At 34.5% G+C, this 26,117-nt stretch overlaps 1 protein-coding gene across 1 annotated transcript in view; it reads right to left on the bottom strand.

Annotated features, from left to right (window-relative positions):
• Positions 1 to 2,721: 2,721 nt before the first annotated feature.
• Positions 2,722 to 26,117, bottom strand: part of LOC133171567 (transcription elongation factor SPT6-like) — a 44,840-nt gene continuing 21,444 nt past the window's right edge. Inside the window, exons 28-34 of the mRNA XM_061306332.1 lie at positions 22,180 to 22,302; positions 21,832 to 21,992; positions 21,431 to 21,621; positions 20,967 to 21,035; positions 20,462 to 20,628; positions 4,435 to 4,594; positions 2,722 to 3,435 (exon numbers count right to left, since the gene is read on the bottom strand). Of these exons, the coding sequence (XP_061162316.1) occupies positions 3,206 to 3,435; positions 4,435 to 4,594; positions 20,462 to 20,628; positions 20,967 to 21,035; positions 21,431 to 21,621; positions 21,832 to 21,992; positions 22,180 to 22,302 (1,101 nt within the window). The 3' untranslated portion in view covers positions 2,722 to 3,205. The remainder of the gene's footprint in view (positions 3,436 to 4,434; positions 4,595 to 20,461; positions 20,629 to 20,966; positions 21,036 to 21,430; positions 21,622 to 21,831; positions 21,993 to 22,179; positions 22,303 to 26,117) is intronic.

Below are 26,117 nucleotides of genomic sequence, written 5' to 3'. Positions count from 1 at the left end.
TACGATATAGCAAGTTTAATGAACTTTTGTTGCTTTTAAAGCCATGACTTGTGTGTTACTATGGTAACGCGTTTTTAATCGGTACTTACATCTTGTATCGATCAAGGATTCACACTGTCAACAGAAATTTATCAATTTGTTAATCATGGGAACACTATTAATAAAAAAAAAAAAAAAAAACAAAAAAAAACATGTGGGACTGAGTATCTTCATGTAATGTACCAGCATATCAAGTTTTACTGATTTCGAACCAAAAATGTAGAAGAGGCATTTGAAAGAAACTAAAAAAAAAAAAATCGAATTTTAGTAAGCATGACAACACTTTTGAATAAAATGTACCCCCCCCCCCCAAAAAAAATGAAAGAAAAAGTGAGCAAGCTCACATACCCCACGCTCCCCAAAAACTCGACAATGCAACACGTAATGAATGGCACAGTGCATTTTAAAAATTCAGTATAATTCAAAAAGGGGCATTACTTGCAAAAAATCATCACATCAAAACTTCTTGCATATAAGGACATTCAAATCTTTGTATGTTACAAATTAATTGGGCTGAAGTTTCTGGATAAATAATGGAATCAAAATTTTTTGGTAATATACAAATCTATACATTATGCCTGAAATACCTTCAAAGTTTGAGGAAGTTCAGTGCAGGAGTTATGCTGACAAACTGTTATTTAAATTCCTCAGTGATTTCGATTTGTTAATGAGTGTAAGTCCATGTCCAACACATGACATTTTACACATTTAAAGCAATACGAGCTGCAACTTTGATGTCAGAGGTTTTTGTTGCAAAATTGTAATTACTATTTCAATGACAGAAAAAAAGAATGTTTATGAACTTCTGTTGTTCATATTTGCGATGGAAGAACTATTTATAAGCTTTGATTGAAGCAAAATTACATTATTGTCGTCCTGTACAATATTGATTTCTTCTATAATACTATATATTTGATTGTACAGAATCCTTTGTTCTGAAACTATTTGATACTTTATTTCTGTCTAATTGATCACAAAGGTTTAAATTACATACAAATTTATCATAATAACACATTTTATCAGCAAAATAAAATTCTCAAAAATGCAGCTCATATTGCTTTAAATAATTGAAGGAAACAAAATTATGATGTAGTCATATGAATTTGTTTATATGCTGTTCTTATGAAATTATTAAAGGCAAAGCACCAATTTGAGGGGAGGGGGTTGGTGGTGGGGTGGGGGGTGAGAACTATCCAAGATTTTGTGTGTGTTAGTGTTTTAAATCATTAATATTTTGATCTCAAAATCAATAGGGGTCTTTAAAGGTCATAAAATATATCACTTAAAATTTCATTACAAAAGCTGACTACAGTGGATTTCCTTATTACCTAGCTCAAAAGTTTCTTCAATAATAGGCAAAACTCTTAAGGCAAAAATAAAGGAATCAGAATTTCCTGGCAATATGCTGCTGTAGCCCTACACACTGTGTACTAAATATCTGCAAAGTTTAACCAAATTCTGTGCAGCGATTTAAGAGGAGTTACACTATCAAACTGTTCATCTCTATATTCAAGATATGGCCAAAAATCTAAGTTGAAAAGTGCCGAAATTCCCAGAAAAATAATGGAATCGGAATTTCCTGGTAATATGCACATCTACACACTGTGTACTAAGTATCTGCAAAATTTTATGAAATACTGTGCAGCAGTTTAAGAGGAGTTGCACTGACAAACTGTTCATCTCTATATTCAAGATATGGCCAAAAATCTAAGTTGAAAAGTGCCGAAATTCCCAGAAAAAAATAAAGGAATCGGAATTTCCTGGTAATACGCACAAAGTTTGACGAAATTCTGTGCAGCGGTTTATGAGGAGTTGCGCTGACAAAAAAAACAGGACTGACTGACTGAGTGACGGACGGGTCAGAAACATTATACCTCACGCAACTTGTTGCGTGGGGTATTAAAAAAACTTTACACAGAACTATATACCTCGGTCAGTCTACATTTATTCGGACCAAAATTGTAAAAAGAATACAGGTATCAAGTCTTGAAAAATACAGAACAAATTCTATTTTCAGTAACCAATGCAACACCGTTCATCAAAATTTAAAACTGTGAAAACAATTATCTATGGGTGTATACCCAAGTTTTAATGACAAAAAATATAGAAGTAGTTATTTGAAAAACTGTTTAAGAAAAAAGGCTACATATGCAGACATATGATGGAGACTTAACAATCGTAACATTCTAAGGAAACATTTTTCGAAAGTCTGTAATGTAAAGATAGGTCTTCAGGTAGATGAAATAAGTATAAAAAATGTATAGGGAAACTGAGTGCATGTGAAAAACAGAATCATAATTAAAGTATTCCTACCTAATTTAATTTTTAAGAGCCGTGCATACTTGCTAGAAGGCAGTGAATTCTCTGCAACTGTAGGGAAATTACTATTCCAACTATTCTTAATCTAAGGATAATTTAGGGCTACAGCAGCATCTTTTATCAATTGTTTTAACAAAACAACACTTTTGTGAATCAATATTAAAACATTTTTTAATTTTGATTTGCTTGACTTCCACATCATTTAAGTATAATATAAAAATGTTGACTTAAGGTTAAAATGTTTCATGATCCAGGGGCCAGGATTTTAACTTCATGTACATGTAAGTCCTCCTAAACTCGAGTTAAATGATGACCGTGAAAAAACATCTTATATAACCTACAGTACACATGTACAACAAAGCCTTACATTTTATCAAAGGTATTTATTGATCTCTTGCAGAAGTAATACACATTTTTTTCATAAAATGGATATTTTGTACAAAATAATAATAGCGAGCCATAAGTTTTAATCTACTCCTGCTCTTATTAGCACATAAACAGCCAATCAGGTATGGATTAAAACCCGAGGCAATGATTGACACACAATTGACTCCAGAACATTAAGATCTGTTACACATATTTCTACAGTTCTCTCGCAAGAAAATACAAAATTATGGTAAAACTGTCACCAGTCAATGATTTTAGAGATCCTGCTTTCCTTTATGACAGAGCAGTGAGCGTCACTGGAGCTGACTATCCTCCTCAGCGTCAACCATGACAATGACTCATCAGTAAAGGCCTCTCACATAAAAAAAGAGTGAAGATGGACTCAACTGTTGATGATTTTCTTAATAAAAAAGTTTTTCTATGTGCAGATTTTACTTATGTACATTTTTCCAATAACAGATCATCGCTCGTCAAACAGAGGTGTGGAATCTCCTGCTGTGTACCCCTCATGTCTGGGGCTCGGCCTGGGGGATGGTCTCACCCCTCGGGGACTCTGTCCGTGCCTCGGGGTGCCAGGTTTGGTGGAGCCGGACCGCTTGGCCCACATCTGGGCTGCTTTGGCCCAGTCCATGCCTGCTGTGCTGGGGCCAGCTCTAGGCGTCTGTCCTTGATGCTGAGGGGTGGTGGAACCTGGCAGGTATAAACAGGTACATAAACATTTGATACAACAAGTCGTTTACTTGATATAATGAAAAACATTTCAAAATAATACAAATAAACTTGGAATTACAAGGATATGTAATAAATAAAATGTACTTTTCCTATTCAGTAAATTTTTCATTTACATTTAGATGCATATATTACACTTAAGGTATTTCCATACTCGCGAATTTATGGGTTCAAAATAGAAAAACTGCATTTATTTTCACTGAATGTAGTTTAAATTGATTAATAATCACCAAAAATGTATATGTTGCCATATTTTTTAAGACGTAAGACATAAATAAACAAGAAGTATATGTGAGCATAAAAAAATCGTACATTTTAGTAAACAGTATTTTAAAAATTACGTAAAAACTGGTTCAATACATAATTCTGATGCTGAAAGTTCCAAAATAGTTGTTATTTTATAAATATGTTTGAATTGTGAATATCAGCGAAACCATTTTACATTAGAAGTACAAGTTAGAAAATGCCTGAATAAAGATACATCAGCAGGAGTTACTGCCCTTAGCAACATTTTTTAAGGATTAAATAATTGATTAAATAAAGAAAATATTCAAATTTTTAACTCTTTTACTTTACAATATTTTTCATTACACCCATTGAAAAACATTCTTTCAAAAAAAAATTTTTCTATTGGGTATAAATTTAAATTAATAACAGTTTTTGCTAAAACCTATGACATCACAGGAGGGTGGAATTTCCTTAAGAACCCAAGAATATCCCAATATTATATTTACAACAATCTGAGAAAATAGTTTGTAAAGCAGGACAAATGTTGGTACAAAAACAAAGCAACCCAAAATATTTCTAGCTAAATCACAAAATTCAAATGATGAACATGCAAAATTTTCAAACTTTTAGAGGAACATTATTTTTTGCTACAACACTTGATTAAACCTTTACAGGTTTTAAGGTACCCTACTTTTGGAAACCTGTTGAGAGCTAGTGTAAAAGACAACTTACCAATTCTAGGAGTAGCTTTGGGTGTTGCCCCAGGCCATGCTGGGGTGGTTGCTGCCCGGGGTGTCGGCCGGTAGGAGGGGGTCTGGGCTGGCTGGTTAGCAGGCGTTGTCATGGGATGAGATGGGGTCATCATTGGGGTCATCATAGGGGTTCCCATTGGCTACAACATAATTACAGGAACATAGTTACAGGGGTTACTGTACATACGAGGGTTGGACTATTCCAATCTTCGATATACTATCTTCAAGAAATTTAAAATGAACACATTATCATATGTAAAAATATTTATTTTGTTTAAGTGTGAAGTTTCATTCCATGTGATTTAGTAGAATTCATGTTATTTAATTTTAAAATCAACACGTTTTGTAACCATGGAGCGAACTCAACAACACTGTAACGTCAAAAACATACCGACATGAGGTTCTCAAAATTCTATCCCTATACATTTCACACAGTATTGTCCAATACCAGTGCACTCATTGAAAACATTTCTCTATCACTTGAAATCCATTTTGCTAACAATTGTCCCAGTAGCCATTATTATGTTCCCCAAACGAAGTTTGGGAACATATTGTTTTTACTCTGTTTCTTATTAGGGTCTTCCGTCTTCAGCGGAAGACCCTTCTATTATTCTTAGGTTTCTTTTTTACCTTTATTATTATTATTATTATTATTATTATTCTTTTTTCTCCTTACAAAATTTGTGCAGACGATTTCTCGGAGATGGCTCGTTCGATTTTATTCAAATTTTCAAGGTAGATGCGTTGACATCTGAAGTTAATTCCGGCAAGTCCGTTAAGGGATATTTACTTCCGGTCGCGAGTTATCGCCCTTTTATTAAAATTCAGAGGACCTCCTTGTCTGCGATGGAACTCAAAAACGGCTTAAGCTAGAGGGCTGAAATTTTCAGTGATGATAGAGGACATGTTGCCATTTTGCACCTGGGTTTAGATATTTTCCGGAAGTGCCTAGTATGGAGGCTCGGTAGGGATCGAAATTTAGGACACGAATCTTGAGTGAATTTTTGAGACATTTTGTATCATATCTTTTAAAGTATAATTATTTTGTTAATACATATTGAACAATATTTTTGCAAAATGACAAGATCTTTCATGTGATATCAAGAAAAAAAGGCTGACTCATCATATGAGGGGCCGAGAGGGGCCAAAAGTCTTAAATCAATAACTCTTAAACAAGCAATATTTTTGTATGCATTATTGAAACAAAAATGTTCATCTTTACAATCTGCAACCATATATTTTAAAATTTTTATCAAATATTACGTAATTAGGGGCCATAAGGGACCAGAATGCTTAATCTTTGACGATTTATATCTCGAAAAGGGGAAACATTTTAAAAAGCATTATTGAACAAAAGTTGTTTAGAATGATGTTCTCAACAATGTGCATCCTTTTAATTTTTCCTTAACAGCCCCTATAAGGACTTAAAGGGGCGGCCCCTTAATATTACAAGTCTACATATCTCGAAAACGAAACGAAACTTCTGAACAGTTGTTGAACAAAAAGTCTTTAGATTTACAAGACCTTTCATGTGATATCAAGAAAAAGGGGCTGACCCCTCAAATTAGGGGCTCAGAGGGGCCAAAAGTCTTTTACCTTTAACACTTTAACGTTAAATAATTCGATATTAATTATTGAAGCAAAAACGTTCATCTTCACAATCTGCAACCATATATTATAAAATTTCATCAAATATTACGTAATTAGGGGCCATAAGGGGCCAGAATGCTTAATCTTTGACGATTTATAACTCCAAAAGGGGAAACATTTTGAAAAGCATTATTGAACAAAACTTGTTTAAAATGATGTTCTCAACAATGTGCATCCCTCTAATTTTTCCTAAACAGCCCCTATAAGGACTTAAAGGGACGGCCCCTAAAATTTTCAAGTCTACATATCTTGAAAACGAAACGAAACTTCTGAACAGTTGTTGAACAAAAAGTCTTCAGAATTACAAGACCTTTTATGTGATATCAAGAAGAAGGGGCTGACCCCTCAAATTAGGGGCTCAGAGGGGCCAAAAGTCTTTCACCTATAACTTTTTAACGTTAAATACTTTGATATTAATTATTGAAGCAAAAATGTTCATCTTCACAATTTGCAACTATATATCTTAAAATTTTCTTCAAATATTACGTTATTAGGGGCCATAAGCGATTTATATCTCGAAAAGGGGAAACATTTTGAAAAGCAATATTGAACAAAAGTTGTTTAGAATGATGCTCTAGGGGCTCAGAGGTGCCAAAAGTCTTTTATCTGTAACTCTTTAACAGTAATGTTCATCTTCACGATCTGCTACTATATATATTTTCAAATCTTCATCAAGTATTACGTTACGTTTTTAGGTGCCATAAGAGGGGACAAAAACCTTTTATTTATTACTCTTTAATGATTAAAATTTTGCTAAACATAACTGAAGCAAATTGTACGTTTTGACTTTTTATATATTTATGAACGAAAATCTTAGTTAAATTCGTATCTCATCTTATCAAAAATCGGACGGAAGACCCACTCGTTGCTCGCAACGAGATCGCATCTAGTTATTATTATTATTATTATTATTAAGGTCTTCCGTCTCCACGGAAGACCTTATAGTGATTCTATTGTTTCTTATTATTATTATTAAGGTCTTCCGTCTCCACGGAAGACCTTATAGTGATTCTATTGTTTCTTATTATTATTAAGGTCTTCTGTCTCCAACGGAAGACCTTCTTGTTTTCGTTCGGTTTCTTTTTCCCTATTATCATTATTATTATTATTATTCTTACCGATTTTGTGCACGCAAGTTCTCGGTAACGTCTTGGCCGATTTTCATGAAACTTTCAGATCTGATAGGTATTGATCTGAACCTTATTGGAAATTTTTTTCGTTGATGACGTCACTTTCCATCTCGAGATATTTAGGATTTTCTGATTTTCAGAGGGTCGGCTTGTCCTGGAAACTCCTCCGAAACGACTTAAGATATTGAGTCAAGATTTTCAGTGAAGGTAGGGGAAGGTTTGTAGATTTGCAGGCAGGTGTCCAAATCTCTCTAGCGCAAAAGGCGCCGAAGCTCGGTAGGGCTCAAAACATGTCTCAGAAACATCTCACAAAATTTTACACCTTTTCTTTCATATCTTCATACATGTTAAGAATTTGTTAAAACATATAGAAGAAAAGTTGTGCAGAATGATACGACCTTTCATTTGATATCAAGAAAATGGGGCTGACCCCTCAAATTAGGGGCTGAGAGGGGCCAAAAGTCTTTCACATATAACTCTTTAACGATCAATAATTTGTAATACATTACTGAAGCAAAGATGCTTATCTTAACGATTTACAACAATATATGATAAGATTCTGATCATATGTTACGTAATAAGGGGTCACAAGGGGCCAGAATGCTAAATCTTTGACGCTTTATATCTCGAAAAGGGGGAATATTTTGATAAGCAATACTGAACAAAAGATGGTCAGAATAATGTTCTAAACAATATGCACCCTTCAATTTTTGTCAAACGGCCCCATTAAGGACTTGGAGGGGTGGCCCCTAAATATTTCCATTCAGCATATCTCCATAACGAAAAGAAATCTCTGAATAGTTGTTGAACAAAAAGTCTTCAAAATCACAAGACCTTTCATTTGATATCAAGAAAAGGGGGCTGACCCCTCAAATTAGGGGCTCAGAGGGGCCAAAAGACTTCAACCTATAACTCTTTAACGATCAATAATTTGTAATACATTACTGAAGTAAATATGCTTATCTTAACGATTTATGACAATATATGATAAGATTCTGATCATATGTTACGTAATAAGGGGTCACAAGGGGCCAGAATGCTAAATCTTTGACGCTTTATATCTCGAAAAGGGGGAATATTTTGAAAAGCAATACTGAACAAAAGATGGTCAGAATAATGTTCTAAACAATATGCACCCTTTCAATTTTTGTCAAACGGCCCCATTAAGGACTTGGAGGGGTGGCCCCTAAATATTTCCATTCAGCATATCTCCATAACGAAAAGAAATCTCTGAATAGTTGTTGAACAAAAAGTCTTCAAAATCACAAGACCTTTCAATTGATATCAAGAAAAAGGGGCTGACCCCTCAAATTAGGGGCTCAGAGGGGCCAAAAGACTTCAACCTATAACTCTTTAACGATCAATAATTTGTAATATATTACTGAAGCAAAGATGCTTATCTTAACGATTTACAACAATATACGATAAGATTTTGATCATATGTTACGTAATAAGGGGTCACAATGGGCCAGAATACTAAATCTTTGACGCTTTATATCTCGAAAAGGGGGAATATTTTGAAAAGCAATACTGAACAAAATATGGTCAGAATAATGTTCTAAACAATATGCACCCTTTCAATTTCTGTCAAACGGCCCCATTAAGGACTTGGAGGGGTGGCCCCTAAATATTTCCATTCAGCATATTTCCACAACGGAAAGAAATCTCTGAATAGTTGTTGAACAAAACGTTTTCAAAATCACAAGACCTTTCAATTGATATCAAGAAAAAGGGGCTGCCCCTCAAACTAGGGGTTCAGAGGGGCCAAAAGCAATTCATCGATAGCTCTTTGATAATGTATATTAAATCAAAGGATTGAAATCTAATTAGGGAAGTCTATATATATTATTATCTTTCAACAAAGATCATAGTCAAAATCATATCTCATCTTATCGAAAAATCGGACGGAAGACCTACTCGTTGCTCGCAACGAGATCTCATCTAGTTATTATTATTATTCTTTTTTTTTTAGACAAAATTTTGTGCACGCGATTTCTCGAAAACTATTCAATGAATTTCCTTGAAATTTTCAGGGATAAAAGGTGTTTATATGAATTTTATATAAAATTCCGTTTTTTGGTAAATTCGGTTCCAGTGCCAAGTTATGGACAATTTTCTGATTTTAAAATGAAATTTTGTCCTTGAGTGTTCTCAAGAATGGCTTAAGATATTAACTGGAGACTTGTTAGAGATGATAGAACATGATTTCTAGATTGGAGAGGGCACCTTTTCGTTCGTCGTCGGCACTTCCGGTCGCCTACGGAAGTGATCAAAGAAATCGTTAAATTTCAACTTTCCTTTTTTAAATCAATTCTTACATCACATTATTGCATCTCTTTTGTAGTTCTGAAATATGTTGGTCCCACCGGAAACAGAAACGTCAACTTCCGGTTATAAGAGAAAAACTACATAATTTGAGTATTTTTCTTTCCCATTAATATCTTTTGTAGATAAAGTATTTGGAATGATTTTAAAATATGTTATTCAGACAGCAAATGTCTAGAGTAACCTTAAATATCTTTCAAAAATTCACTTCCGGTCGCATGTTTTTCTGTCCTAAAAATGAGAAGTTTTCTGAGCAAGATCTCTGAAACGGTAAGAGATTAAGACACCAGACTTATATGAGCAACAGACCTTAAGATGTAGCCATAACCACTTGGGTTCAGAGCGTCAGCCGTCACTTCCGGTCGTCACAGGAAGTGATCAAAGAAATCGAAAATTTCAACTTTTCTTTTTTTATTTAAAAAATGCATCACTTTATTGCATCGTTTTCGCAGATTCGAAAGATGTTGGTCCCACCGGAAAGAAAAACGACAACTTCCGGTTATAAGAGAAAAACTACAAAATTTGAGTATTTTACTTTCCTATAAATATTCTTTATAGATAACGTATTGGAAATGAATTTTAAATATGTTATTCAGACTGCAAAGGTCTAGAGTAACCTCTAATATCTTTCAAAAACTCACTTCCGGTTGCGTGTTTTTCTGTCCTCAAAATGAAAAATTGTCTGAGCGAGATCTCAAAAAACAGGTAAAAGATTAAAACACCAAATTTTTATGAGTAGCAGACCTTGAGGAGTAGGCAAAACCATTTTGGTTAAACGCGTCTGCCGTAACTTCCGGTCGTCACAGGAAGTGATCAAAGAAATAAAAAAATTTAAGTTTTCTTTTTTAAATTAAAGTTTGCATCACTTAATTGCATCTCTTTCGCTGTTTTGAAATATGTTAGATTCCACCGGAAACAAAAACGTCAACTTCCGGTTTTAGGTGATAAACTACGTTATTTTGATATTTAACTTTCTCAGAAATATTGCTTATCGATAAAGTACTTGAAATGATTTTATTCATTTTGTAGATACTGCAAATGTCTAGAGAAACGTCAGAGATTTTTTTTTATAAAATCACTTCCGGTCGCCTGTTTACCTGTCCTCAGAATTAGAATTTGTTCTCATAATATTGCTCGGCAACAGTAAACGACTGAAGTCTAAAACTTTCAGAACTGATAGTCAGTCATCAGTTTATTTGAATCGCCAGGAAATCATATCGCCGTTACTTCCGGTCGTGACAGGAAATGATGAAAAAAAAGTGAATGGTTATTGGTTAGCACGTTTGATTTTCACGCTGACAACCAGGGTTAAATCTCCAGAGTGTCTGAATTTCTTTTGTCACCTTTTCAGCTTCAATTTACGTTTTCATTTTCAGAATCGGACGGAAGACCTCTCATTGCTCGCAATGAGTTTCTAGTTAAGGTCTTCCGTCTTCACGGAAGACCTTATAGTGATTCTACTGTTTCTTATTATTATTATTATTATTATTATTATTATTTTTCATTTTTATTTTTCTGACCTTTTCAAATCGCGATATCTCAAAAACTACTCAATCATTTTCAGCCAAATTTTCAGGAATGATGTGTTATCTCATGCCATTTTGAAATATTGAAAAAGTTTGGAAAAATTCACTTCCGGTCAGGAATTATTACGATTTTTCACTTTTTCCACTAAAAATCTAGTCCGTGAATGTTCTCGGAAACTGTTAAAGGAAGAAGTCTGAAACTTTCAGGTATGATAGAAGGTGATTTGTAGATGTGTGATGGAAACATTTCGTGTGTCGTCGCCACTTCCGGTCGTCACAGGAAGTGATTTAAAAAGGGTAGTTTTTTGAACTTTTTTGTTTTTCATTATTTTTTTATGATATTTATAGGTTAAATAAAGAATCTTATCAGAATGCTAAATATGTAATTTATTCAAAAATGGATTAACCCGTACTCTAGATATTTATTGCTTGCTACTTTGATACGATGGTCTTTGATAGCGTAATGGTAAGCATGTTGAATTTTCACGCAGGCAACTCGTATTCAATCCCCAGAATGTCCAAATTTTTTCACACTATTGTTTGGGCTCAAATGTAATATTTTATTTATATTTAAAGGGGGGGGGGGGGGCTATGTCGTTCAACATCAGAGCAATGGTGTTTGACTTCACAATGGCACTGTGTCTTTTTACTCCTTCATAAAGAGTTTGCAGTTAAATTTTGCACTATTCAATCCCCAAAATTCCGATTTTTTTCACACTGTTGATTGGGCTCAAATGTAATATTTTATCTTTAAAGGAGGGGGGGGGGGGGGGGGCTATGTCGTTCAACGTCAGAGCAATGGTGTTTGACTTCACAATGGTACTGTGTCTTTTTACTCCTTCATAAAGAGTTTGCAGTTGAATTTTGCACTAATTAATGTGCATATGTGTGTGATATGACAAAATAAGGTAAAAATGTTAATGTAGCTAGGTACCTATGAAATTGAATCACAAATCGGAGATTTGTCAAATTAAATTTTGAAAGTAGAATTTATTATTTTCTCATCTTGATTGAATAAAAATAGCAATTTCAAATGAGAGGGAACTTCAATGACATTTAGTTTAGAGCAAGATCCGTCATAATTAAGAGCTCAAAGCGACTTAGCGGATAAAGGTATGGTTAATTAATGGTATACAGTATTAACACAATGAATCACATAAAAATCTGTATACTTGAAACAGTATGTGAAAAAATATGCTTTCACGTAAAGTGTCAATCATTTTGTTATGCGTGTGTGGTGCTGACTCGGGGGGGAGGGGGGGGGGGTAATCTGAAATGCATGAAATCGGGTCTTAAATTAAAAAAAATATTTAACATAATTTTATATTTTGTACAATTAAGTGTGAGAATCTCAAAGTTTAAAAAAATTCACACAAATATGTTTTGGAACATAGGTCCTCCCCCCCTCCTTAAAATGATATCTCGTATTTTTTTCATTCCAGTTTTGCAATATTTTCAAAATATAAACGTTTAATTATATTTTATGTATGATTGATTGATTGATTATATGTTGATTTAAGTCCCATTCGAGAATTTTTCACTCATATAGAGACGTAACCACCGGTGAAGGGCTTCAAATTTAGACTTTTACTCGGCACTCAGGGCCATTGAGCAGTGAGGGATCTTTATCGTGCCAACACCTGCCGTGACACGGGGCCTCGTTTTTAAGGTCTCATACAAAATATCCGCAACTTTCATTTCAAAGTGCCGAGCGCATGGCGAAGGAACTATTTTTTGTATGAAGGTGTGACAGGAAATGCACAACATAACATGTTGTTTAAAGAGGAATCAACATCTATGAAGACAGAGAAGGGACGGAAGACCTTCTTGTTGCCATGGCAACAAGGTTTCTAGTTAAGGTCTTCCGTCTTCACGGAAGACCTTATAGTGATTCTACTGTTTCTTATTATTATTATTATTATTATTATTATTATTATTATTATTATTTTTTAGACAAATTTTGTGCACGGAATATCTCGAGAACTATTCAGTGGATTTTCTTCAAACTTTCAGAGATAATGCGCTATAAAATGCCATTGTTACATTTGAAAGAGTTTTGGAGAAATTTGCTTCCGGTTCCAAGTTATGGACATTTTTCTGATTTTAAAATGAAATTTTATCCACGCGAGATCTAAAGAACGGCTAAAGATATGAACTGGAGACTTGTTGGAGAGCATAGAACATGACTTCTAGATATGCGGGTTTGCCTTTTCGTGCATCGTGAGTATTTCCGGTCGCTACCGGAAGCGAATTTAAAAAGTCAATTTTTTCAACTTTTACGTTTTTCAATATTTTTTTTTAATTTTAATAGAGGTAATAGAGATTCTTATCGTAATGCTTAATATATAATTTGTTTTTAAAATTGTCCACCAGAAGATATTTTAAAAATAGATTTTTTAGACAAATCTTGTGCACGCAATATCTCGAGAACTATTCAATGGTTTTTCATCAAACTTTCAGGGATAATGCGCTATAAAATGCCATTGTTACATTTGAAAGAATTTTGGAGAAAATCATTTCCGGTTCCAAGTTATGGACATTTTTCTGATTTTGAAATGAAATTTTATCCACGCGAGATCTAAAGAACAGCTAAAGATATGGACTGGAGACTTGTTGGAGAGCATAGAACATGACTTCTAGATATGCGGGTTTGCCTTTTCGTGCGTCGTGAGTACTTCCGGTCGCTACCGGAAGCGAATTAAAAAAGTCAATTTTTCAACTTTTACGTTTTTCAATATTTTTCTTTGATATTAGTGGGGTAATATTTCTTTATAGATGCTAGTTACTGAACATAATAGGTATCGGATTCCTTGAGCGTCATATGGCGAAACGTGTTTTGTTGCAAAACATTCTAGTCTTTTCATTAATGTGTTACTAATTGGAATAATCCACTTTGGGGGTAAAGAGAAATATAAAATGTGTAAGGAAACTTAGCGCTGCCTTTATGTTATTTGCCTGTATACGATATGTTATATATACAGTGTGATAAATATACATTCTTAGGCTTGAAATTCAGGCTATAGCAACATATATTTTTTTAAATTTCATTGAAGCTATCACGTACACTTATTCAATTGAAGACACATTCCAAACAAAAGGCGCGAAGATTTACTCGTGACCTTTGGCGCGAAATACTGATCTTGACCCGCCTTTCACAAATGGTCTGATGCAGTAGTGTAGAAGTACAAAAAAAGATTACGCGGACATGTCTGTATTTGGAATTGCATAGAATAGAAAGTTGAATGCATAAAGAATAAAGGAAGTAAACACAATAGTTTTTTTTTTTAATTTTGATCAGTAACAGATTATTTTCTCCGCTATCAGTTATTCTTAAAACTCAAGTAACAAATCCGATGTAAATCTACTAGTACTTGCACAAAATTTAGCTGGCTAGTTTTCATCCTATAATTCCGCACTATAAGAAAAAAAATTAACCTGCCTGACACTCGTTACTTCAGGGAATGAGTGCAAGGTAAACATCGATGATGGCTGGTACATTGCGCTAATGTAGTGGTTTCAATATTAAAGAACAAGGTTCAATTAGGGTCTTTTTTGGCCCTGTGAATTTCAGAAAAATTGAAACTGCTTGGTTTTAGTTGACAATGCATTAAATATCATTTAAACCTTTGATGACTGCGTATCTATCAAAAAGACGTAATTTTCTGGCTAGCCAATGCATTATGACGTCATGAAATGCGCCATTTTCCTCATATCCTGAAAAATTCTAAAAAACAGCCAATTTTTAAAGCTATTTTTCGATATTTAATATAGAGCGTAACCTCTGATCTTAAATATGCAACTATTAACTGATAGAACTATTTCTGAGGATTAGAAAACCTGTTTTATTTTTTTTTAGATCAGAGGGTGCGCTCATATTATTTCTCTTCTGTGAAAGTACTCAAATATACTAGTTTTCCTTAAAATTCAATAACATTGCAATTCCATGAAGCCTGTTTTCCAGAACCTTTGCTTTAAGGAGAAAATTTTTAATAGGTTATGAAAGCACTAAGTCTCTACTTTATCTTGATGTTTAAAATGGAACATAAAGTGTTAGTCAATAAATTGGTATATCTACAGGTCCATTTTATGCATAAAGTGAACCTAGCTCTTTTCAGGCAGCCGATCTTGGTTTAATCCCGACTATATCTGAATTTTTTGCATTTTTCGTTTTTATTTATCTAGAGTAACCTTAACTCATTCAGCCCCAATGCCGACTACACTCGGGCTATTTATCGTACTGTTATTGGCCGATCCCGACCACGCTCGGGTTGTTTACGATGTTCTCAATGGCCGATGCCGACTGTGATCGGTCCCAACATAGGGTTAAGAAAAGGCCTCTGATTGGCTAAATAATAGGGATTTGGTGCAGAACTGCTGTAATATATCCAATCAGAAAGGTTGTTAGAAGTCTTTGTCAACTTTTACCTAATAAATATTCATAAATAAGGAGACAAAGGAAAACGAAAGTATAGAGTTTCATTGAAGCGTGGTTTTACAAACACAATGGCGGATTACTTTAGTTCTAGCGATGATGATGAAGAATTTCTGGGATTTACAGTGGAAGAAATAACTGAAGCTGAAGAAAGGAATGTAAGAAAGCAGCTTGAAATAGCTAATATTGATTCTGACATCAGTATATCCGATATATCGGACAGTGACTCGGATATAGACTCTGAATCTGAAGCGTCAAGCGATGACGACCAGCCTCTGGCCGAGATTGCGAGATGGTCAATACACCTCAGACCTATCAACGTAAAAAACTTCTCAGGACCAAATCCAGGACCATTAACATTGATGGACACAACAAGAAAAGAAATTGATTTCTTTCATTTATTATTCACAGAGGACATTTACCAAACAATTGCTGAACAAACAAATGCTTACGCAGAGAGGGCACGGATACTGAACCCAAACAGAGCATGGTACCCTACCAATGCTGAGGAAATAAAAGCGTATTTGGGAGCAGCAATTGTTATGGGAGTCCTTCCTGCACCAGCCCAAGACATGTACTGGTATAAGGACAAACTTTTCCATCCATCATGTCTAGAGGGAAAGTTCAGCAGGACAAGGTTTGAAAATATACAGAGGTATTTTCATGTTGCCGACACAACCACAAATCTGGGACGAGGAAATCCAGGACATGATAAATTGGCCCACGTTAGACCAATAATGGAAAAACTACGAGAGAATTTCCTTAGAGAATATAAACCGCATAGGGAAGTGTCAGTTGATGAGGCGATGATTGGTTATTCAGGAAGACTTGGCTTCAAACAATACGTCCCCCTGAAACCAACTAAGAGGGGTATCAAAGTATGGGTTAGAGCTGACCCCCACAATGGTTATGTAAATGACTTTCAGGTCTACACTGGCCGAATAAACAATGCACCTGAAAAGGACCTGGGTTCACGTGTTGTTCTGGACTTGATCAGACCAATAATGAATAAAGGACATCATGTGTACTGCGACAGTTTTTTTACTTCGCCAGACTTATTCCTTGAGCTGTTGCGGGAAGATACCTATGCGTGTGGAACTGTCAGGGCCAATAGGAAGGGACTACCCAAAGACATTGGACAGATCAAACTAAAGGAACAAGGAAAAAGTATAACTAAGCAGAAAGGAAGTATGAGAGTCACTGTTTGGAGGGACAAGAAAAACATTACCATCCTACAAACAAATAGTGATGGTGAAGCAACCTCGGTAGGGCGCAAACAGAAGGATGGAAACACCACAGATGTACCATGTCCAGAGTCCATAAAACTGTACAATCAGTACATGAATGGAGTAGACCATGCTGACCAACTAAGGTCTACATACAATACAGCAAGAAAAGCTCTCAAGTGGTGGAAGTACTTGTTCTTCTTCCTGTTTGATGTGTCAGTTGTCAACTCCTACCTGCTCATGAGAGAATCAACTAATCATGAAATCAAGACAAAGGGGAACAAGACTAGACAAAGGACTCAGATGGAGTTTAGAATGCAGCTAGCCCATCAAATGCTTGGTGGATTCACTTCCAAAAGAAAAAGGCAGGGTGAGGTCCAAGCACCAGCAGAAATAACTCAAACTCACTGGCCGACCATTATGCCAAAAAAGAAAACATGCAAGCAGTGTGCAACCAAAAAAATTAGATCCGAACCCACCTCTGGCTGTGACAAATGCAATGTGAACTTGTGTTTAAAATGTTTTAAGCCCTATCACTTGGAAAAGTTTCCAGAACTTTCATAAATTTGTGACAATAAGTGGTTTCAAACACAAACTTTTTTTTTCATGGACTATTATCAGTAAAAGTATTTGTTACTTTGTGAAAAAAAATACACCAATGAATTCTAAATTTTGTTTTCTTTGTTGTGTGAAAATTTCATGGATGTAAGTGGGATAATAACTGAGATATAAAGGTAAATACAAAGCATATGCATGTTTACATCAAGCGCTAAGCATCCTCCTGAAATCTCTCTGGGGCACATGCTGATAACAGATGCTGAGGCACAGTGTAGATAAGAGTGGCTGGGGCTGAATGAGTTAAATATCTTTCAAAATTTCACTTTTGGTCGCGTGTTTTTCTGTCCTCAAAATGAGAAATTGTCTGAGCGACATCTCAAAAATAGGTAAAAGATTAAAACACCAAATTTTTATGAGTAACAGACCTTGAGGAGTAGGCAAAACCATTTTGGATAAACGCGTCAGTCTAAACTTCCGGTCGTCACAGGAAGTCATCAAAGAAATAAAAAAATTTAACTTTTCTTTTTAAAATTAAAGTTTGCATTAATTTATTGTATCTCTTTCGCTGTTTTAAAACTTCAACTTCCGTTTTAGGTGATAAACTAAGTTATTTTGATATTTAACTTTTGTCATAAATATTGCTTATCGATAAAGTACTTGAAATGTTTTTTATGCATTTTGTAGATACTGCAAATGTCTACAGAAACGTCAGAGATTTTTTTTTTTAATAAAATTCACTTCCAGTCGCTTGTTTACCTGTCCTCAAAATTAGAATTTGTTTTCACAATATTGCTCGGCAACAGTAAACGATTGAAGTCTGAAACTTTCAGGACTGATAGTCAGTCATCAGTTTTCTTAATCGCGAGAAAATCTCGTATCGCTGTTACTTCCGGTCGTGACAGGAAGTGATGCAAAAAAGTGAATGGTTAATAGTTAGCTCGTTGGATTTTCAGGCTGACGACCAGGGTTAAATCTCCAGAGTGTCTGAATTTCTTTTATCACCTTTTCAGCTTGAATTTACGTTTTTATTCTCAAAATCGGACGGAAGACCTCTCATTGCTCGCAATGAGTTTCTAGTTATTATTATTATTCTTTTTTTCTACTTTCTTCTCCGGTACTTTTTTGTCCGGGAGTGTTCTCATAGAACCACTCATCCGATTGACATGAAACCTTTTTAGGGTTAATAGGCATGTTGTGTAGGTGTTCGGAACGAAGGTCATTTTGCGCGCACATGCATGCACGTGCGCGCGCGTGCAATGAGTGAAATGACTGATATACTTGATAAAGCCGTAACTTTTATATTTCTTGATGAATTGCATTGAAACTCAAAATATAAAGATATATTAGTAATCTAGACAAGTTGACATGGTCAAATTAGCATGAACTCACGCGCATGCACGTGCGCTCTCCTCTGATTGGCTGATACAAAAATCTCAATAATTTCCTTGTTTTTTGACGAAATACTTTGAAATTTAAAATATAAGTATATATTATAAGGTGCTACAACATGTTACATAGGAAATCTCTTGAAACCACGCGCAGGCAGGTGTGCTGCAATCTGATTGGCTGAGACTTTAAATGTCTATAACTCACTTGGTTTTCAACAAAACAGGATGAAATTTACGACATGGATATGCTCATAGGGCTCCTACATTATGATACTATCAAAATTGAATGCAAGATCATGCATGCGCGTATGCTGAATTCTGATTGGCTAATACTTAAAGGGTTACATCTCTCTTATTTTTCAATGAAATTCTTTAATATTTAACACAAATGTATGTATTGTGAGACACTATAAGAAAATTAATGTGAAAAATGTAGAAAACATGTGCAAGCACATGCGCTGAAATTTGATTGGCTAATACCCATATGGCTATATCGGAGTAGTTTTCCAATGAAATACCCTTATAAATAAAGTGTCCATCTATATTACAAAAGTATTGTCTAATTTATTGAAGCTTGTAGGGAATGGGGCATCATAAGGAATTGGGGAGCCGTTTGGGGAACATCTGTAACGGTTCCCGTTACAATTAGCACTAGTTTTGTTTGTCAATGTTATATTTTTTCACTGCATAAGTTAAGTGTGCTTTCTCAAGATCAGCATCTGTGAAGCGCCAAACTCTTAGCATGACGTTACAAACTTTTCAATGTTTTTGAGAAGATTTTTTACAGATAATCCGTTTTTTCAGAGATCACCATCGTCTAAGCAGAGTAGTCTATCATTCAAATACCGCTTTTACCATGTACACACACATGCATGGCTCGCTTTTAACATATTTCCTACTTCCTCCGGCATTTTCAGAGTCTTTTACTGGAGTTTTCCAGAATACAGCACAGAATTGCATGGTTAACTCTTGATCCGTGACGTTCTACGACGTCATCTTTTTTGGCTTTTTCAATGAGGACTACCTATCTTCTGAAACTGATTTCTTTTCAACAAAGCAAAATATTAAGTCATAATTTGGAGTCACAAGAGATGAAATAATTCTTAATTTGGATGTGTAGAATTTTTCTGACTTTGTGTCATTTTACAGAAGATATGACTTCAGATGTTATTTAGTGTCTTGATTGTAATTACGAAATTTTGACCTGCTCCGTGATCCGATTTTCCCATTTAGAAAAATTTTTTATGAACATCATTTTAATTTACTGTTGAAATATTTCTTCCAAATTTGGATACAACATGACGTTACGTAAAAAAGTTATGACGGTAGTCCACAAACTTTCCGAACAACCCTCGTATATATACCGATACTCATACTTCAATATTTTGATACTTCAGTATTTTCCCCATACAGTATAATACAGTAAAACATAATAAGTGAACCTTATTGAATAGCTAACATCATCAATATCTAATTGCCTGAATTAATTATTTTCCAATTTTGATATAAATATATATTAGTTCAAGCACGATTTTGAAATTTTCAACATTTGTTTTTATCGTGTTTTACTGTTAATTTTACAATCTCCTGAGATGAAAGCATTAAGGTCAGATAAGGGCTATTGTGTGAATTCATGATAAAGCCTATTGTGTGAATTTGTGGACATCTAAACAAACTTAACCACTGGTTTTCATAACTTGAGGAACAGACAATCTTAATTCAGTTATATTTTAATTTAGATATTAAATGACAAAATTCTTTAAAAAACCTACCACATTAAAGTTGTTAAAGTTTCCAGCGACTTGTGGGGTGGCTCCAGGAGTGACCCCGGGGGTCATTCTTGCTACGCGGGGTGTGGCACTTGCAACCTGGGCCAGTGTGTTGTAGATGTTGCTTGGCAACCCTGCAGCAGCTCTCTGGATTGTTGCTGCATCCACACCTGAGAAATAGAGTAACCAGGTATTTACAAGGTTAAACATTCCTCTGTTTACTCATAGAAAATTTTATTTTAATGACAACACTTTATTTTAGAGAAATGTAAATTATAATTGAAATGCAAACAATTTCAGCATACCCTGCAATACAAAATTTTACAGAATCTAATATCTTTGTAACTTAAGAATTCTAACTGGAATAATAGTCATTTAGTCTCGTCTATTGGAGGAGCCTTATATTAGATCTTATTCCACTGCCAATACTGTTAATTTTTTTTATTCTCTGTATAAAATTCAAAAGAATGTCTACTTATACTTTAGTCATTTTAACATGTTGACTCACCTTGAAGATTGATGCTGGGTGTGGCAAAGTTTGATCCTGGTACAGGGGTACGTGCACTGGCTGGGGTACCTGTCAAAATACAACATTCCAGATATTAGAGAACTTTCCCAATAAGGTCACCTGTGAACAATCTGGAAATGCATACAATTCTAAGTAGCATAAAACCTAAAACACTGATGGGAAAACTTTCCACTGTAAACAGCATGGGAGCTGAAAATGACTTTTAATGGGACACCCTTGAGATGTACAATTCAAATCAGGTCCCTGAGATGTACATGTACAATATCTATCTATAGAGTAAATGAGATACATATACAAATTAAAAACAGAACAGAGTCACTGAAATGGTCAGTATTCCCTTGGAATTGGGTACTTGAAGTGAAACATGTACAAAATCTATCTAAAATGTAGTTCCTCAGATGTACAATAGCTTTTGGGATGTGGTGCCATAAATGAAATAGTACCTGGTATTGGATCCCGGAAATGTTCTTTGAACCAGCGCATCAGTGAATTAAGAGAGTGGAAATTCTGTTGTCGATAACGGAGCCCATCTGGGGTGATAGAGATGTACTCGTGCCGTGCCTTTATACGAGGCATGTAGGACAGAAGGATTTTCCCAGGGTACTGCTTTGTCAGAGATAGGAAGTACGGAATTCTAAAATAAGTGGTGGTTCAAAATTCATTATGGTGTAATAAAGATTATATACCTTATCAAGGATGATTAGTTGTTTTGAAAGCCTGAATAATATTTTGATATTAAAAATTCGGGAAAATTTTTCCTACTTTGAATTCAGACTTTGAATCATTGGTGAAGTCTAGAAAATTCACTTAATTTGCCTACAGAAATCATTGTTGGTGTCTGTACCTTGATGGCCCTTTCTTCTTCTCTTCCAGAAGACATTTTTCGAGTATGTCACGTTTTGAGTTATCCATGTCCTTGTAATACTTAAAGTTCATCACGTCCCGAGCAAATGCTGCCATTGGCTGAATATGGCGAGCGATGATTTCATCCAAGTCTTCAAATTCCTAGAATTTATAACATCAGAGTCATTAAAATAAAATTTAATAATCAAACATACAGTGGTCAATTTGTTAAATCTTAAGCATCCATTGTGCTTATTCTGATGCATTAAGTATCAAAATAAATTGATAATAAGACCAACACATAGGTGTTAAGGCCCATAACTTATTTATATCTGTACTGAAATAGTACCTCATTTCCTATGAACAGGGAACTCCCCAAACTAAAGGCATTTTCTTTCCCCTCCTCTCGCACATCGATGTGCTGCATGATTCCGTCTGCCACCTTCCACGTCACGGTCAGGTGATCCGACCCCTGGAAATGGAGGAGGAAAATTTAGGGAAAATTTATCTGAACAGAAGAAAGTAGCATGACATAAAAAGGCAGCCACTCTAGTACAGGTAACAGTGATCAGTATTGAGATTAACCTGATCATATGTAAAGTTGAAAGTGATATTAACTCAGCAAGACATGTCTCTCTTTCAGTTTTCCTACATTCACAGGAATTTCAGATCAGATAGGAAAGAATGAATTTTAATGACTTTTATAAATCAAATCATTTTGTGACATTGAAATTCAGCTAAGCTCTGTAATTGTTGTAAATTCTGAAGACTTTAGGACAGGATCTAAAGCTCATTCCAAATGGACAGTACTACGAAATATATATATATATATAAAGTCTGGTTATATATATCACATTGATTTCAACTAACAATTTTTATGCATTCTCATGATATCCCTAGAAGGGGTGAAATTGCTAGAGTGCTATTTCTGAGATTTACAGTAAAACATACTTAAAACAAACACTTCTCACAAATTCACACTTAGACTGAAATGATTTCATTCAACAGTTTTAAAAATTATCTAAATTAAAGGATATAACAAATTATGTGTATAACAAAGTTAAATTGTTTATCCCTTGTACTTTGCTAAATCCCTGTTTTACTGTATTTATTGCAGCCTGTTGTACATGCACACACAGAGTCGGGGTAGAGGCATATACATGTATCTCCTACACAACAGAACAACAAAAACATCTTCAGTCTTTGTTCAGATAAAATATACAATGAACAGACTATGAACTTTTATTTACATAAATACATGCATATAACATTCAACTCTTTTAAAACAGATATGCAGTGTTGTGTTTTGTCTTGTTGCTTTTCAAATTGCTCAGATTTACACTTACATATAGAAGGCATTGAGCCATTTTATTAAGTTTATACAGAATTGAAAAAAAACTAGACTTTAGTACATTTATGTTCATATAAAAGCAAATTATTGTAAAAATATAAATAACCTTAAAGTTGGTGATAAACCTTTTCCTACAGCTCTATTCTACTCATAGTCTGAATTAAGGTGACTGAAATATTGCATTTTATTGATTTCATTTTATGTCTATAATGGACCAATAATCATTTTCTTTCACAAAAGATTGAAAAGATTCCGAGGCTTTATTTGCATCATCCAATACGTACCTGCTCAAAACAACACAGATTTTTTGAAAATATCAAATCGAACATGAATAAAAAATAAATCTCTTTTTTTAAAACAGGAATTTCCAATCTATTTATATTTCTACTGTAACATGCAGTTTTTCGATATCAGTTCACATTGGATTTTCCAACAATTATTTATTTATTGAAAAACATGCAGACTTTCCAAATTCCTGACCTCTTTCAAAGAATATAACTTTATAAATAGAAGCTTTCCTTCATCACTCAAGTTTTCTCTTGATATTTAATGGCTGATTTTTTTGCACATGACAAGTCTCTATAAATAACAGTCCCTTTAAATACGAGTCCTGGCATTTAATTTATCCAAAGATTCTAAACCAGTGGTAAACTTATTACCCTGTGCTGTTAAACCTTACTGGTAAGTATCATTGATTGTATTCACTCCTTTATTGTGGAGGGGTTTTGGGTTTGTTGGGAGAACAATTTTATATCGTTAAAAGTAAAATCATAAAATTTTCAGACAAAAGTAACTATACATCATCATTATAAACACCCACCCACTTTAGTAATTTTTCTTCTTCTTTACTTAAAGTTAAATTTTTTTCAACAGAATAAATTTATTAAAAATCAATAAAAGAATGTTCTCAGCTTTTTTTTTTCAACAAATGTTCATGAAGAAGATAAAAAAAAATTATTTCTATTATGAAAAGAAAGAAAATTCTAATTCATTAATTTTAAACTCTATTCTTAATATTCTCATTCTTTGATATAAACATAATGCAGAAATCAATGCTTCCTCAATGCCTCAAAAAGAAGCATTACTTATATTACATTAGATTATACAACAATAAAATAAAAACACAGGTGAATTTTTAGAGCTGACATTTCTGTCATTTCCTTTTACAGGACATACAAGCGGAGAGATGTCGTGTTCTAGGAAATTTGGTCTTGTGTTGATTTTTGTCATACTAGAAATACCCGATCTGTGTCTGGACTGGAATTTCTACATTGAGTCATCGCAATCAGAAAGCTCCTTCTTCAAAGACTATCCAGGTGTTCTGTGGAGCATTCTAGCTTTCTCCATTGTTGGGACAATCTTTTTCATCTTGGAGCTTGTAAACTTGTATAGAGAAGTATTCTGTGACAAACCTTGCGTGTACCTGGATATGGCATCAATGATGTCCACTTGGCTTGAGGACGTCTCTCAAATTGTTCTGGCCACAATTGTTGCCGTGCACATGTCAGAAGTTATAACCCTGGTCCAGTATGCCAAGGCCGGCTTCTCGATTTTTGAGGTTGCTGTCAGAATTATAATGACCATTGTGTATATTCACAGAAAGAAAAATCTACGAGAGATGAAAAGGCAGGTTGGGATCAGTGGCTTCAGTTTAGCGGGGGCCATCATCATCCTGGGATGTGCTATTTTTATTTTGGTGGAACTACATAATGACAATTACAGTCTATACAGTTAGAAATTTATTTGATGAGAATGTTAAAGTTAAAATTGGGGGAGGGAGGGGGAGCCAGCAATATGTTCTTCTTGAGTTGTACTTTTATTATGTATTATTACTTATTCTGTGACTCATTGCAAACTTTGCAATTTGAAAATTGTAAATAAAAGTTTAAGTTAAAACATACTGCATACTTGTTATTCTTTATATACAGTCAAACCTAGTTATCTTGAACTTGATGGGACCGAGGAAAAACTTTGAGATATCCGAGGGTTCGAGATATTGAGGGTAAAAAAATTAAAAAATATGTTGTAAGGACTTCCCAATCACTTCGACATATCCATGGTATTCCAGATATCAGTGTTCAAGGTACAGAAGTTCAACCATACTTTCTGAACACTTTTTATTACAAGCATATGATTGTTATATTGGATCTTTTTTTAAATTTCATTTTTATTTTATTTTATTCATTTTTCTGCTTAATGTTAATTGAAGGAATTTGATCAAGAAGGGGTCATTTTACTTATACACTGTTTCTCATCTAAAAAGTAACACAGTACGGTAAATAAGAGTCTCTTAATAAACTACAGTGCTACCTCGGTATATTGCCCCCCGTTATATTGCCACCCCCGCTTATTGCCAATAAATCTCCAAGAACGGATTTCCCCCTGTGTTAATACACCCGTTATATTGCCACCCCCGCTTATTGCCATCCGCCACTGTGTTTGAGAAACAAATAGTCAAATTATCTAAGGTAAACCCTCGATAACAATGCCAATTACCTAGCACGTGTCGGTGAATTAGACATCATAGCGGACGGTGCTTTGACAGTGGTTTCGGTGAAGCGTGACTGGCTGGACATGGAATTCAGGTAAATTAAAGATAATTGTTGAATAAAACTCAAATTAAACATAAGTCTTTGGTGTTGTTTTTAAAAAGATAGCAGTGTTATTTCAATTAATAATGGAAACACCAGGCAAGAGGAAACGCACAACTTTAGATTACGAAAAAAACAAATAATTGTGCAATATTCTAAGTTGCACCCAAAATCGAGCCAGCAGGAATGTAAAAAGACGGACAGTTGGTGAGATTCTGACAAAGTCAAGTCAATTTGAAAATGTCGACTGTGAAGGTACACCCCCGAGAAAACGTCATAGAAGTGCTCATTATGCTGATATGGAATCAGCTTTATTTATGTGGTTTTCTAATGCGAGGGCACAAA

Source organism: Saccostrea echinata, unplaced genomic scaffold (genome assembly GCF_033153115.1).
Source record: "Saccostrea echinata isolate AGI-Se365-2 ecotype Australia unplaced genomic scaffold, CSIRO_AGI_Sech_v1 ptg000054l, whole genome shotgun sequence".
In the NCBI taxonomy this organism is placed as follows: Eukaryota; Metazoa; Mollusca; class Bivalvia; order Ostreida; family Ostreidae; genus Saccostrea; species Saccostrea echinata.
The sequence above is the reverse complement of the archived record's forward strand: the minus strand, read 5'-3'. Positions and strand labels throughout refer to the sequence as shown.